The sequence below is a fragment of the Photinus pyralis genome, unplaced genomic scaffold (genome assembly GCF_008802855.1).
Source record: "Photinus pyralis isolate 1611_PpyrPB1 unplaced genomic scaffold, Ppyr1.3 Ppyr1.4_LG8, whole genome shotgun sequence".
NCBI classification, from domain to species: Eukaryota; Metazoa; Arthropoda; class Insecta; order Coleoptera; family Lampyridae; genus Photinus; species Photinus pyralis.
This window is the reverse complement of record NW_022170819.1, coordinates 12,920,502-12,936,867: the sequence shown is the minus strand read 5'-3', so window position 1 is coordinate 12,936,867 and position 16,366 is coordinate 12,920,502. Positions and strand designations below refer to the sequence as shown.

The 16,366-nt window shown below is 36.9% G+C and overlaps 1 protein-coding gene across 1 annotated transcript in view; it reads right to left on the bottom strand.

Annotated features, from left to right (window-relative positions):
* Nucleotides 1–16,366, bottom strand: part of LOC116178399 (protein pinocchio-like) — a 104,360-nt gene that overhangs the window by 58,658 nt on the left and 29,336 nt on the right. The window contains exon 3 of the mRNA XM_031497892.1: nt 3,842–3,892. Within this exon, the coding sequence (XP_031353752.1) occupies nt 3,842–3,892 (51 nt within the window). The remainder of the gene's footprint in view (nt 1–3,841; nt 3,893–16,366) is intronic.

Sequence of the window (16,366 nt, the reverse complement as noted above, 5' to 3'; positions counted from 1 at the left end):
AAACTCTTAATCACAACCCAAAAATTGCCAAAAATTACCCGTTTCCTTGGCCTCTTATAACTACATTTCCTATCAAACTGATCGGTGATTTCATCGGATCAATTTCTTTGTAAAGAATTCGAGGGTTTTATGGACTTTTTCTAGTACTTCCTGGAAAATGGAAAATTTCTCCGGCAGGTATTCTCGCACGTTGTGTGTGTGGGGGGGGGGGCACTATGCTGTTGAAAAACAGCAGTTTCCAACTTTTGTTTTTTTAGTGTGTAACACTTATGAAACACTTCAAACTAACATATGCCACCATTTTGGAATTAAACCTCTCGCCAGGAAAAATTGCCGGTCATAGAACACTTGATCCCGGTCTACAATCTATGTTTTTCTAAAGATGTGAGCGACTTCCGGGATAGTATCGTGTCAAAAAGACTTTTCGTTCAACATTGGCACGATCCTATTCCTGAAGTCGCTCGCATCTTTAGAAAAACATAGATCGTAAATCCACACAAGGTGTGCTGTGACCGGCAATCTTTCCTGGCGAGAGTTATAGATATATTTGCATTTGTTTCAAAACTGGTTTCTGCGCCATTATCTTTTAGTTTTGGAACGATCTCTAATAAAAAAAATGCTACTCAATACAGTATGTTACCTACTTTTTACGATATACAAAAATAAAGTTGATAATGATTTCTCCGACCCGAAACGTTGTATTAAAAATCTCTCAACGGTGTTTTTCTGTTCCTTAATTGCGCATCTTTCCTCTAATTTGACCATTGTCTTATTTTCTATGGTTTCAGAGATCCTTATCTTGTACACAGTGTATAACACTGGAACTTAGGGGTATCGTTCAAAAGTGGAAGTAATACCTGAAAGTGTATGATCTGTATTTCGCGTTGTACCATTTTAATACTAGAAACAGTCCATACAATAATTCATGGCCCTCAATTTTGGCGTCAATTTATTGCATTTCTTTTTCGTGATTACATTGAAGAATCATCCTATATTTTTTAAATTAAATATTTTTCAAAATGACATGTTTCTACCGCCCGCCATTTTTATTCATTGACATCGGCTGCCTTAGTTACCATGAATACAATAAACAGAACAAAATCTCCATGGCCTACTATTTAAAAAAAGTAAAAAATAAGGTTTTTATTCATTTTCATCGATAAGATTAAAAAAATATAGGTTGTGATACAGCAATGTAATCAGGAAAAGGTATAAAAAGCAATTGACGTTAAGATATGCAGAGCGTTTTAAAAAATACCAACTTTGAATCAAATCTTAGAAACGGCAATCCAAAAGTTTTTTTTTAGTACGCCGGTGAATTCTATATAACAATATCTAAAATAGCCAGTTTTTATCTTTTTTTCTATCTTATATCGGTAGTAAGGTATGATAACATTCCAAAAAGTCAAACTTTTCGTTTTCACCCTGTATCTTAGAAAAAAAAACTTAGCTAGATTTGTTCTGTTTGGAGTATTATACGTTTCACCAAAAAATGGCCGAGGGTCGCGAAAACCGCAAGTCTCTACCTTTAAAAACACGGCAGTCTCAACCAAAATAGGACACACGGTACCATTAAATTTTCTAATTTACACACATTGCTATGGGCCCGCGTGTTTGGCATGCCTGCACTAGAAGCTAACATTTTAAGTGGGCGGGGTTCCAGTCACAACTGCTCTACCATCTGAACCCCCTACAGACTTAAAAATATCCATTCCCGAACCCGGAATCGAACCAGGAACCCTTGGTGCCGCATTCCAGCTTCACCTCCACTGCGCGACACGGGCCGGCTATCTATCTATAAATAAGAAAGTTATTATTGCGCAGTCTGCGCATGCGCACACTTGATGTTTGCTTTTACTAGAAGCATTTTTACTTCAAATTTCAAAGCAATATCTCCATAAATGAGAAGGTTGGCATTGCTGCGCATGCGCACATATGATTTTTACTATGTCTATCGGGAAGGCCACCATGGGGATCTCGGGATTAAATAACTTCAGTAAAAAATAAAAACGATTTCCAAAATTTCGTTTTTTTCCTGATATCTCCGAAAGTAGTCTGAATTTTTTTAGATGCGAAACTGCATTTTTTTAAACATCAAAATACGCAACTTTGCCAAATTTAAACTACCTACCTATCTCCTACAGTTCCCGAGATCCCCATGGTGGCCCTCGAATTTGAATCAGCTTGTATGTTAGTTTGAAAGTGAAACACAGCAAACATTCTACAATAATATACAGGGTGCTCCTAAATCTGATGTAAATAAATAAATAATAATAAATAAATAAATAAACAAATGTACATACGAAAGGGGCTCATTCTTTGACTTATTTTATTACTAAATGTTCAGGCCTACAAACGCTTCGTTACCGACCTACGGAGTGTTATAGTTTCCAGATTTTTAACGCATTTTATAAGAATTAAAAAAAATGTGCTATTGTTTGCGTTTTGTCCGTCCGTCCGTTCGTCCGTCCGGACCCACTTCTACTGTTTTGAACTACTTCTAGGAAAGTGGTCCTAAAGTCCTGGAATGTTTTGCAGTAGGTAGCCTATACCTTGAAGGTGTGCCAGACGGCCATAAAATTTCGCTGTCTAAAAGCCCCCCCCCCCCCCCGAATTATTTCCTGAGATGCTGTTTTTGAAAGTAAAACGTGCATAACTTTTACATACGACAACCAATTGGTCTCAGATTTTGCATACGCATGCCTTTAGTGGTGCCAAGTTAAACTTTAGAAAATGGGGGGGGGGGATACATTTCCTGAAAACACAAAATACAATTGCAAATGTCCGTCCGTGTAAATCGTCCTATACTTTCTCTAAGAACTATTGTATTCTAGCACTATACGGGATACGCCAAAAGTCCCGGGACTGATAATTATCTCTGTTATCTGCAATACACTCTTTTGCAATTTGCTACTATAGTGTATAACAAAAATGATTGACTATAATTTATGTCAATTATTGTACCTACTCCTGTATATTTTTCTATTTTTGAATGCGCAATAAAAAACTATGACAAAAAATATCAAAGTTTCTGCAATAATAAAAGATACAAAAAAATGTTTCAAAACCCACTCGGGAGTGTTGCCGCGTACCACAACTGTAAATGATGAGTAACGGGCAAATATAGACCATAACAACTATCAATTAGCGAAAACCCGAAGTCTCTAGGTGGCCCAGGGGGCGAGATCTCGATGAAACAGACAGACAGACGACGGAAAATCGAGCACATAAGCGTTATCTCAACTTCGTTGTATTACACTAGACAAAATGGATATTATAGTACAGTATGTTAGTATGTATACATATCACAAATTTGAAAAAGATTGATTTCGAAGATGAAGCGCTGGGTTGTTAGCGCCCCTAAATCAGCACCCCAATTTGTTACCTCGCCAAAATATTGTGCTCATTTTGTGCGCCAATCTCCAAATTGTGTGCGCTTCTCATTTACGAGAAAATCAAAATTTTCAGTTGGGGATCCAACTTAATACTGGAATACCATCATTCTTGTATACACATGACACTAGCCATAGTTTTGTGCTAGGTTTTGTGCTCGCTTTGTGCCAATTTGTGCGCCTTTCCTTTCGGAATTCGGGGTAATTCAACACTTCTAAAGGGGGTGCCAACTTAACGTAGCACCCCTTACAATCGAATCGACTTGAAACATAAATATAATGTGCCTATTTTGTGCCAATGCCCGAGTTTTGTGCACCTTCCGTTTCCGATAAAATCAAAATGTTCAATCGTATCGACCTGTCACAAAGACCATAGTTTTGTGCGGCTTTCGTTTTGGAAAAATTTAAAATTTCTATAAATCCGTCATAATCGATAGTTTTGTTCTTACCTTGCTCAGTTAACGTAAAGGAACTGGACTCGAAGACTAGATTGCTATTCCCTGCAACAACAAAAAAAGACAATAGTTTAGTTTTCGAAACATCAAGCAGTTTGGTTTGGGTGGACGACCTTTTGCAATTGACTACAATAGCGCGCTCTAAATTTAAAACACGCGTATATATCTCAGGATTGCGTGTTGCGAAACACACACCCGCAAATTGTAAACTTGAACTAATTGCACGGCATTAAAAATATTATAGTGTAATTAATATTTTACGATTGTGTCGTAATACATGATTACCAATTTTCTGTTACAGGTAAGCGTAGGATATAAAACTGGAAGTAATTTAAAAAAAAGGGAACTCTATTTACACGCGTAGACAATTTTTTTTACGATCTGTAACTAAATAGCATGTCAGCCGTAAAGAATCGTTTTAAATTACCGCCAATTTTGCCACTGAAACAGACTTACGCATGCGCTGTGAGCGTAATGCAGCATCTTACGTCATTCGTTCAGATACGATATCTCGTGTGCAATAATTAGCTTGCAATTAGTAAGAAAGTCAAAATTCTGCAAACTCCCATAGAATTAATTAATTAAATTCCATTGTACCCGATATAAGAAACGAATGGAAAATTATCATCCCCTCTCTTATAGTAATTGTTGTGTGGAAAAAATGCCTGTCTCCTCTTGACCATGCCACTGGCCACAAATTTAAAGTGCGTAGATTCGTAGCAAATTTGTTATAACTTTGGATACCATACCAAGCGTTAAATCAGCCATTTTTTTATCAGAACGAGTCGGATTTGTTCAGCCCCACGAATCATGTGCGCTCAAAAACCATCAATCAATTACTATTGCCAATTCAGCGCTTCACACAAAAATCCGCATGATATTGCAACAACGCATCCGTTTTCGTACAAGGAATTATACCAATTTTAATGAACACTCGGTACATGGATCGAATCGAACGGGTGCTTTATTAGACACAACTGTAGCTTCCGGACCTCGTTTCTAGAAGGTAAAAGTAATGGCTTTAAATGTGCAGCATTGTTTTAGAGGAAATCAAGAGACTGTTACTAATTTGCCGTTTGTAGCCGTTCCCGTAGAGCAAGGTCGCTCGCTTACACGTAGATAAACCTGATAAAGTAGCCTGTCGCTTGATCCCAAAATTCCGGGACGCGATCGGTGTTAACTGAATTACAGAATTTAAGCCCGGCCAGTTAAGAAGGTAAAATAAATCAAATAAATAAATAATTTTTAAACGTTTTCACCCGAATACTCCTGCCGGCTGGAAAATCCTCTGTTCCCTTTCCGCATTTTTTTGGGAGTTCTATACAAGGTAACAGCGTGTTATAGAAGGGGCCTGCGTCTGTAAGTACCGTATCTTTGCTCTTTTCCGTAAATTTATTTTGCATCCAGACCGTATTTAGATTTTTGCCGTATCAATTTTCGTATTTTAACCGTATACTCTTTGCATTTGAATTTAACCGCGCCGTTTAATGTTGCGTTTGGTCTTTTGTTTTCCTTTGTTTTCTTTCCCGTACCTTTAGTTAATTCCGAGGTTAATTCATTAATTATTTACTGTCCCCGCTTAAGGAAATTGCTGTTTTTCTGTTTTAGAGCTTCCGCCGTTTCTCTGACTAACTACTGGTGGCTGCCGAAACGCCACCCTTGACCAGGAACAAGGATTGAAAATCAACCCCATTAAAGGGCTCCCGTTAACACCTTTGCAATATTACGATTGTTGCGGTATAATAATAAATGCCAGTTTAATTTTAAGATACTTGTACAAAATAACTATATGCAGTTGTGATTATTTAAAAAGTCGCCGAAGAAGCAATAGCATTACTGCCTCCCAAATTCAAAAAAAATACGGGAAACGGTATAGTCTAATACATAAAAATCTCTTGTCACGGTGTTTGTGGTCGTACTCTTTCGAAACAGTTAAAGATTTCAAGATTTCAGATGCGGTTTTCCCGAGCTTGTTTAGGCATCATTTAGCTACTTTTTCATGAAAAAAAAATAGAACCAATACAATACATTTAATTTTTTTGAGAAAATTAACCATTTCTGTCGGAATGTCAAAAAAAGCCCTCAAGCGGTGATATGTGAAACTAACAACACTTCAAACATTATAATATTTGTAGCTGAAGAATAGCTCTTTTGAACTAACCCGAGTTTGTTAAAATCGGCTCAGCCGTTTCGAAGATGCAGGGTGTTCTTTACGGAAACCTTTGAATACCCCCCACCACATAATTTTTAGAGATACAGCAAAAATTGTCAAACAAAAAAGTTTCAGATTATCGTCGACTTCATAGACCGGACTTTTTTTGTTAGGTTAATATAGCGGAATTCACAGAAACATCACTTTTTTAGATTCCAGATTGCAGTTACGTCCCCTAACCGCCATTTCAAAAACTTAAAAATATTTTCCAGGTTTTTCTCGTGGCCGTTTTAGTTTTAACTTTTTTTAACGCAAGCCTCTACGATGGATAGGTTCTCAGGTACAGTACCTCGCATTCTTAGTTGGTCACTCTATACATCTTCTTACGCTAATTTTCGGGCAGTCGGCCCTATTTGTTTAATTAATGACACAGTTCGCCATTTTTATAATAAATTTGTGCATGTAGCAAGTTAACCAAAGTTGTGTGAGAAGAAGAACCCACGCGTGTTGTCCGATTACGGAAAATGTTTCGACGAGTTGAAAAAGCACGCAGTTTTAGTATAGCGAGGTCCCCTTCTTATTAAAAGTTAATAATTTCTACCCTCCGAGCAGCCACAGAACATTTCTCATCTTATTCATCAAACCAGTTTTGTTTGTGATCTAGTTCTGTGATATAAAGTAAAGTGAAGTTCAGAAGCTATCAGCAATTTGTGTGTGAGATTATTTGGATTTTTAAAACTGGAGTAATTTACAATTTTTAATTTTTAAATAATATGTTTATGTCCAACAGGCTTTATAAGCCTTTCACTCTTACAGGGATTTGGTTTTAATTCTTTCATATGTTTCGGAATAAATTTTTACCATTGTCAATCAATTAATTGTGTGTTTATTCGAACCCGTAGTGCGTCCCAGATAGAATTTTCATGTCAGATTTTTCTATTTGTTCCCAAGATTTATTATTGATCGAGGCCACCGAATTTCGAAAACTTTAAGTCAATATTCGGAATTTTCTTTATAGCAGATGCCGGATGTTTCAAGTTCCAAGAAAACGAGATTTCCTGGGAGTGAACTTTTATCACGGGTCAACGTGGAACTCCCGTATAGGTAAGGTGATAAAAAAGGCAAATCTGATCGTTAAACGTAAGACCGCACTAGAATCTGTCGAAACCAATTAACCCGTCTGCCCTTGAGAAGTCTGAGTGAAGTTCAAAGGAAGTGTTTGTACTTTGGTCAAACTTCTACCAACCACGCACAATTTAACTAGCGCATTACAAAAAAACTAATCAAATGGATAGTTGATGAATACTTTCTATTCCACCGAATTAAAGATATCGTCCAACAAGACTTTTCCATTGCCAAAACCATGCAATTACTTCATCTTGATGAGGTGTCCCACAACAATTGCTCAAATGTAAGGAAAAGTTCCACAATGACGAAAGGTAAATTATTTGCACTTAATTATTTGTAGTGTCCTCCACTCCGCCGCTATGTTTGAACGTATCGTTGTACTATACTGCGCCATAAAGATTATACAACTAAAGCAATACAGAATCGTTTATTTGCAAATATCAGCATGAAAACAAACCGAAGTGTTTAGCAACATAACCTTTGTCCAATATCGGTTTAAAATAAATTATCATCGAAAGCAATATCCGAGATGATTCATCTCCAAGTTATGAGGAAAAAAACTACACATTTAGAACTTAATCGAAATCACACTACACACTTTGTACCAAACGATACACATTTAGGATGACCTGATAACTTTTGACCCGTAACGCAGATAAATTTCATAGCGACCAAGTCCTTGTCCTTCCAATGGAAAACCATTGCCAAGGGTATGTTGTGTGAAATTGGCTAATTAGAAATTTTAACACCATGCTTAAGCGTCACGAAGACCAACAGTCATCCCATGTATCTCCATCAGCAAAATGAAAATCTTTGAGGGCGACCCATTCAGGGCACCTGTGTGCATCTCTTCCTCATCGTGTGGCAACCTAACTGAGCAAAAAAAGTCATAAAAAAGCGATCCTAGGATCCCCCAGTTAGGATATTTTCTCCTTTTTCTGCCTCTTAGGGAAATGACTATGCAGCAGAGCCCGCAAAAGGGAGAATCGTTTCACATGATGCTCCTACATTTGCCCTTTTGAGAGTTTTGTTTTGGAAAAGTAGAAAATGAAAGTTAAGAATTCCACACCTTCACCATGTAATTAATTAAAAACATGGGAAACGTTTACAGTTTCTAAAAGTCTTGGATTTCCTCTAATATACAGGGTGAAACATTTAAGTAAGTCAAAAGAATTGAGTGCTAGATGGGAACTAACACAAGCGTACTTTTCAAATAAATAGAAGGGCCAAAATATTTCGTTTGAGAGCTAATCGCTTCAATAGTCCCAAAACTTTCTCCTTTTTTGCTCAAAAACCCTTAGCCGATGGTCTAAAAAACCTCGCTGTGCATTACTACTGCTTGCCTTTTCAACGCAAACGGACAACACGTGTTAAACTTCTCACTTCCGCCCATAATTTAATGTAAACAAATTTACACGGTCTTTAACCGTCGCGAAACAGCAGAAGCTTGTTGTCTCCAGTAATTAAGAAAGCACCACTTCCATCATACAATGAATTCCTTCTCTAAGAAAATTTCAAATAAATCGCCGTCGCGCCAAACGTACCCACTTCTCAATATGAAACGAGTAATTCTTCGAAACACCTGCATCTTCGTTATCTCTTAGCAGCGATAAAACAAGTGCTTTAATTAATTTTTGCATGGTAAAGCTCCTTATCACAAACGACCAGATGTGTCTTACTTCTAACACCTTATCTCCACCATCAGCGAAAGTTGCCATCCTTTGGTGGCTAAGGCATAACTTAAACTATCTGCCAATCGGCACTGCCTAATTATGATAATGATAAACCAATTACCGGTTACACTTTTCGCAATAAGTAGAATGCCACATTCAATTGAAGTTTCTGGTATTGTATTATTTTTAATTAGAAACCTTTCTCCAATTAATTAGTGATTAAGATAGTAGTGTCAGCAAATAATGAGTGTCTAATTAAAACCAATTCCTCTAAGCAGTCTGGTTCCAAATCTATTGATTTCTATTTTCTTTAGCACCAATTACTTTTAAAGTTTTTCAGTTGAATTATTTGAATGTAAGCTGTGACGATAAAAGCTAATTAAAATGAATTACCTAATTCGTTCACACGTTTGACAATAATTAGTTAATTAAACAGACCTTTGAACTGAATTTCTCTTTTTTCATTTGCACTTAATTTTGAGGTATGAATTGATCTCCAATTAGGCATCTGTCACCAATTAATTAGTGGTTAATTTTTGTGAGAAATGCTGTAAGATATAATTAAGAATCTTTGTCCAATTAATTGGCGATTAAAATACTAGTGTCTACATATAATTAGTGCTTAATTACACCTCAGTTATTTAAATACCAATGACCTCCTACAGATGGCGATAATTAGGGTGCCATTTCAGATAATTAGGGTGCCCAGATTTTTATTTTAACACAAAACTCTTTTAAAATTGCTCAAATGCATTCTTTGATGATCGAAACAATTACCTAATACGGGTTATATTATAGGTAGAATAACTTAATTACTTTAATTGCATGATTTTACAAAATTCAACTAGGTAAAGATTAATTAACTATTGAGGGAGCTCCCAAAATTCGAAAGAATTAATTAACAATGTTTTAATTAACACCTGATATAATTTTGGGTACGAAATCAAAAAATTTTACTTAAGAACTCTTATCTCGGTCGTAGTTTGGGCTCGTTAAAACACAAAACTAACCATTTACAGATGAAGCAAATTTATTCGAGATAAATAAATCATATAAGCTGAAAGAAACATAGGCGCTCAGGGTCTGTAAAACAAATACCATACAACACGCGATCGATAGAACAAATTAAATTTAAATAAAGTTTTAATTACCTTAAGTTAAAATAATTCTTATAATTGTGCTTGTCAACAAACATACAACAGATTATTCAAAAACTTCACTTCTTTGATTTCCCGTGCATCTCTGACTTGGTTGTCATTACAATTGTAGTCTTAGCCCTTTGATGGTGGAAAACACTCTTTAACTGATACCTTGAAGACATTAAAGTAAGGCTTTTTTCAGCAACGAACGCTCGGTTACCATAGTGACTCCGACTAAAACTTCTTCGTAAACGTCAAAACACGCCTCCGCTTAACTAGACTTAACGTTCAGATTGATCACGACGTAAAGAAAATTCTCAAAGTACTACACAACTTTACAATTAAACAAGACAGACTGCCTTTTCAAATACGCTCAAATACGGCTATACACCAAAACAAACGGCTAGCAAAATACTGCGTCTTCGAAAGACATCTGCTTTTTTCGGCCATAACACCTACTTATCTTGATCAGTTTACGCCGCGATAGCAAAACTTCTTATCTATGACCGGAGAAAACCTGTGATTTGACTAGTACAACTGGTATTCCAATTAAGGGTCTCAACAAAAGGAACTGTTTTCTACCAACTACCGCCCTACTTTCCGAGTCCTTATCAAAAGGGGGAATTGAGAGGGGGGGGGACTAGTTTTATCCTTCTTGGTATTCTAATGAAAGGTATCACCGGAATGAATTGCTTTGTACAAACTATAACTTTCCTACGCACCTCCTTTCCGAGCTCACAAAGTGGGCGGAAGGAGGAGGGAGGGGGTAGAAATTAATTTTATCTTTCATGGTAATGCAATTAAAGTTCTCAACAAAAAGAACTGTTTTCTACCAACAACCGCCCTACTTTCTGACTCCTTATCAAATTATCAAAAGTGGAAATTGGGGGGAGGGGGGGGGCTAGTTTTATCCTTCACGGTACTCTAATGAAAGGTCTCAACGAAAGGAATTAATTTCTACCAACCATAGCCTCCCCCTCGACTCCTTATCGTGGACGGATATAAATAATTCCTTATATCTCAAGAACAGATTGTCGGAGGATGGTACTCACAAAGGGCGATTGAGACGTCTGCAAGAAATATATCTATTGATGATGTCAGGGAATATCTCGAAAACGCTTTGTCGGAGGAGAGTATCCACAAAGTCACAATCAACGAGACATATCTATTGGTGAAATCTCCCCATTAATCATCTAACAAGAAAGAAAACATTTTAACTTTTTAATAATAATTAAAAATAATTTAAATTTTTTATAATGAAGTTCTGCATGTAGCCTTATAACAAGATAGGTTTATTATATTGAACATTTCACGGGTTTTCTTAAATATTTCCAATATAGACGAGAATATTTGTTGGTGAAATTTCGGAGTTCTGGCCACAGTTCCGGAAGTTATAAGCAACTATTCAATATTATAAGATTTTGCTGTAAAATGTATACAAGGTCAAGAAAAATATACAAAATATACAAAAAAGTTTTGGGGTTTTTCAATATCTAGTAGGCAATAATTTTAATTATATAGGGTTGGTCACAAAAAATTGCATTTTTTAATGGGTATACTATTCGATATTTCAATTCTGCTCTCAATTTTAAACAAGATTTGTAAGAAGCAAAATAAACGCCGTTTCTAAGTTTATTAAACTACTGAAATTTCAAAAAAATGCAATTTTTGTGTGCCACGGTTGCGACCAACTCTGTATAACTCAAATTATTACTGCCTAGTGGACAATGAAGAACTGTAAAACTATTGTATACAATTTTTTTCGATACCTTGTATATTTCGCCGACAGTCGACGATTTCCTGACTTATCAGCGACCCAATAGTCAATGTTGGAAGTTTTTATTCGACGAGGTCTTTTGTATTCATTTTAATGATTTAGTGATAATCTGTTCAGAACTCTACATAGTTCACTTTTGACGCAATAGAGGGCTGCGTGAAGTTGGCCCTCCATATTTTCAAAATTCATTTTTATGATTTCATTGTCAGAACTCTTTCTATGAAAACTTGATCCAGAAACCTAATTCGATTGGTCCATTGCAAAATTTATAAATGAAGAACTATAATTTCACATCTGGAACGCTACCTTCATTTTTCCTGCCGAAATCTGCGTAGTGATACATTGTTCATGTACATGATCTTCAGTTGGCAGGTCAAATAGATTATCAGTACATTCTACGAATCACAAGTCGAAGTTTCATACATAATGTTGTATTATATATCTCTGCAACCTAGCATATTTCTAATTTTTTTTTACGTTACACGAGCCAATCTTCTGTGAAGCTTTCGCCGTGACAAGAAAAATCGTGCTTGGTACAAAAAAGTCACATTATACCAAAATTGTTCAAAATACCTTCCGAATTTGTGGGTGGCAGGTAAGAGTTGGAAAACGTCAATTTAGGAAACCATCTTCAGGCACAGCAAACTAATACCTGACCAAATTTGCAATAGGTACATGTTTTTACGTGACACAGTTTTGCAACACCCATCATAGTATTCTAATAACGACATGCGTATATGTAAGAGACTTACTCAACAAACATCAGCGTATTTATTAAACTTTGGACGTTTTACCTAATTTTCGCAAGAGCAGGTTAGCAGCTCGACAGGCACGTGTAAAAAATTTGCAAAACAAGAGCCGTTAGTAAACAACGTTGTCGACACACTTTCGTTGATACAGTAGAGATTACGAAAATTAATTGCCAGTTCATGAGTTTTAATTAGAACGAAGGTCGCGTTACAAGCGCAAGGCAGGGTGTATTTCCATTCACCAATTTTAGATCGACCCAAAAAGTTTCCAAATTTTGTAGACAAAAAAATAGATTAGCAATTTAAATAATTGTCCAGCACGTGAAATTTTGTTGTGAGTAAACAAACACGACTTCATCATGAGACCCCCAACGATGTAATTTATGTGAGTTTATCAGTTTGCTCTGATAAACTTTCCTAACCAAGAAACAAACACAATGAAACTATGTACTTTTCTTCTACGCTATCTTTTAAGCTGGCTCAACGGACCTAAGAATCTTGCGAAGTAAAAAATAAGAAGACCGAAGGCAATCGGTTGGAGTCTTTTTTGATTATGGAGTGTTCAACTACAGTTTCTGAACGAAAGTAATTTCATCAGATGAACTGAACAATTTTATTCACAAATTCAAGTTTCTATGTTAAGAACCATATTTCTTTCGTTAGTTTAGGATTAGTTCTGCGTTCTTGAGATCTAGGATTACTAAGATTCAGGGTTAGGTTCTAAATTTAATCTGTCCGTTTTCTAATAAAGTCCTGTGTGATAACGATGGTGTGAAAGGTGTTCTCCAAAAGCGCCTTGAACCGGCGCTGATTGAGGAAGGGTAATTGGAAAATCTCGAACAAATGATAGAAAAATGGAAGAGAATTATAGAAGGATGGAACAAAACATTATGCGTTGGCCCGAGCTCTCCAAGCAACTCAAGGTGCAATAAAGAAAAGCGTTAGAGTTGTAGAAGAGGAGGACACCGTTCAAAACAAATTGTCGACGGCATTTACTGCTGAAATTCAAGCTGTCAAGGCTATGGTGACAAAGAAATATTCCGTTGTTGGAATTGCGGAGAAATCGGACATTCCAAGACGCGATGTCGAAAGGCTCGTGGAAGACCTGACGAATGGAGTCAACTACAAAAGCGGGGAAAACAATAAAAAGGTCGTTGAAAGAGAGTAAGCTTCGATCTGCTATGTTAAGGCTGCAGAAGTGGATGGAAAACCAATGTCCATACTTGTAGACGAAACAAGAACCAAAATGGGCCCCGTTTTGGTAGCCGATATTGAAAACGATTTTATTTCCAAGTTATCCAAGTTTTTTCTCGAATTTGGATTTAAAAAACGGTTATTGGCAAGTGGAACTGGCTCCAGGAGGTCGAGAAAAGACGGCTTTTACGATCTGATCGGGATTATGGCATTTTACAATCATGCCGTTTGGATTGTGTAACGCACCCAAAACCTAAGTTTTGCCACAATTGCTAATCCTCTGACTCACTTTACTGAAGATGCCAACGATTTTGATTCCGCTGCGTTTCAGGAGTTGAAAAGGCGTTTAACGACCGCGCCTATACTGTGTTAACCTAGATCGGATTCATTTTGGATACCGACGACAGTAACGTCGCAATTGGAGGTGTTTTGTCTGAAAAACAAGATGGAGAAGAGAAAGTTGTTGGATACTTCAGTAAGGCGCTTTCTAAGCCGGAACGAAATCATTGTGTTACCCGGTGGGAGTTATTAGAATTAGCCGCTGTAAAATCCAACAAGCACTTCTACCTGTACGGAAAAAAACTTACGTTAAGGAGATATGCAGCCTTAAAATGGTTACTAAATTTCAAAAATCCAGAAGGCCAGATTTGGATCGACAAAAAAACAAAAATACGATTTCACCAACATAGAGCAGGGAAAAGCCATCGGAATACTGATGCAAATGGCACCGATTCGGTGTGTAGAACGACGTTGGTGGACGAGTATTGACAGCCAGTAACGGTTTATTTTCTTCATATTTAATTGAAAGATCCTCGTACCTTTTGAATAGATGGCTCCATCTATTGTTGGAATACCACGCGATTTTAGCGGGCATTTTGCGGCGCCGGGATTTGTGGTTATCGATTGTCCACATTCATTTTCCTCTTTCTTGTGTGAACCGGGACAAAGTGTGCTTCATTTTAATTAAATAGCTGAGGCGTTAGATGAGAACGCATGGAATTTTAATTGCCATAATCCATATTTTATTAATCTCTAGCAATTAGATTCATTAAATTGGGGATTCTGAAATAAGTAGTGAACGGATTAGCCTTTATATCCGTAGGAGGATATAATTGCGCTTTTTCTTCTTTATCGTAAGTACCGCCATTTGCATTTCATGTACTTAAAGTGTACTTTTTCTTGAGGTTCGGCTGTCATCTATTATACGACAATTTTTCCATCAACAATTGTTGCTACATCTATAATTAGCCCTCTTATTTAGAGGTATGTACATTTTATAAAATCAACAAAAAGTGTTACCTTTGTTTTCTTTTAGGGTTCAAGTTTTAGTTTTAATGTTCGTTAAAATTTAATCCAACTGCGAGGGGTTAACCACTATTAAGAATTGTGACAGTATTGCGCGCAATCGATGCGATTTCGCAAGGATTTCGCGCAATTGTACATAAGGGATTTCGCGCACTTCCAAGAGATTTCGTGAAATTGTAAGGGATTGCGCGAAATAGTTGCAGATTTCGCGAAATAGTTAGGGATTTCGCAGCTTTTAAAAGATTAGGAAGATGTCCTAGGAATTTCGCGAAATAATCGGCGAGTGCTAGAACCTGCAATAGATTTCAAATACCTTTTGCTCATCGACGATAATCAAAGAAACACCCTCCACTGTAGGCGCAATCGCAATAAAGTTCTCAGAAATGTAACGATTTCGCGGATTTCGCAAGTTTTAACGTGATTTCCAGAGTTCTTACAAAGATTTCGCCATTTCGCATGTTTTATTGAAATTTGTGACACGATTTCGCGAAGTGGTTTACCCCTCGTCCAACTGTCAGGATCAGCTTATGTTTCGGAGACGCTTTACCTACAATTCTGTCGACGTACGAGCATGTAACCTTGAATTAAATTTACCGCTACCTGCGAGTGCCAACATCTTTGACAAATCTTCTACCTGCTGATGACGAGCTGCGAAATGGGTCAACGAGTCGGGAACGAGATTTGACATCGGGATTCGATCCTCAATAAAGGGACCACTTCCGGTTTTGCCTCTTCAGGGTTATATGCTATCACATTCAATTAATTTGTTAACTTCTGTACCTATTTAATATCATTGCTACCTCGATTAAGTTATGATCGAGTTTGACACGTGAATATTATTGTAGGCGGCCACTTCCTTCTGAAGCGGCTGGCCAATTAAATACCGTGCCTATTATAGAAGCAGATTACGAGCAGAGCAAGGCCCTTCAGGCATTAGTCAATTAATTATATACCGAGCTGTGCGGCCTGGGAGATTCTCTATTTTGGATGCGAGAATTGAGCGGAATATCAATGTTTATTATTTGTGGAAACTTGTTTTAAGATTCCGTAATCAATTTAAGCGATCATTCTTGATTGGGGGTCGTTAAACTGGAAAATTTCAATTGTAAAGTCAAGTTAGTAAGAGTTTGTGAGTAACGTAATTCGTAATTTGGGAGTATTTTGTGTGTTACGATATCCAATTGTGGAGAGAATTTTTGTTTGCCATTTGTTTGAATAAACCATTCTTTCTTTTGGTACCTAAATTAATTTGTAATGTTTTTACTACCCTTGAATCTTCTCAGTTTCATACGGAGAGAGTTCAGTTAGAAATTGAGTGGCGCTCAACCATTGGTAAGTGCAACGAAGGACGAAGATCAAATGAACTGGGTGGGTGGACAAAGCATTAGAGGTGCAGGATAGC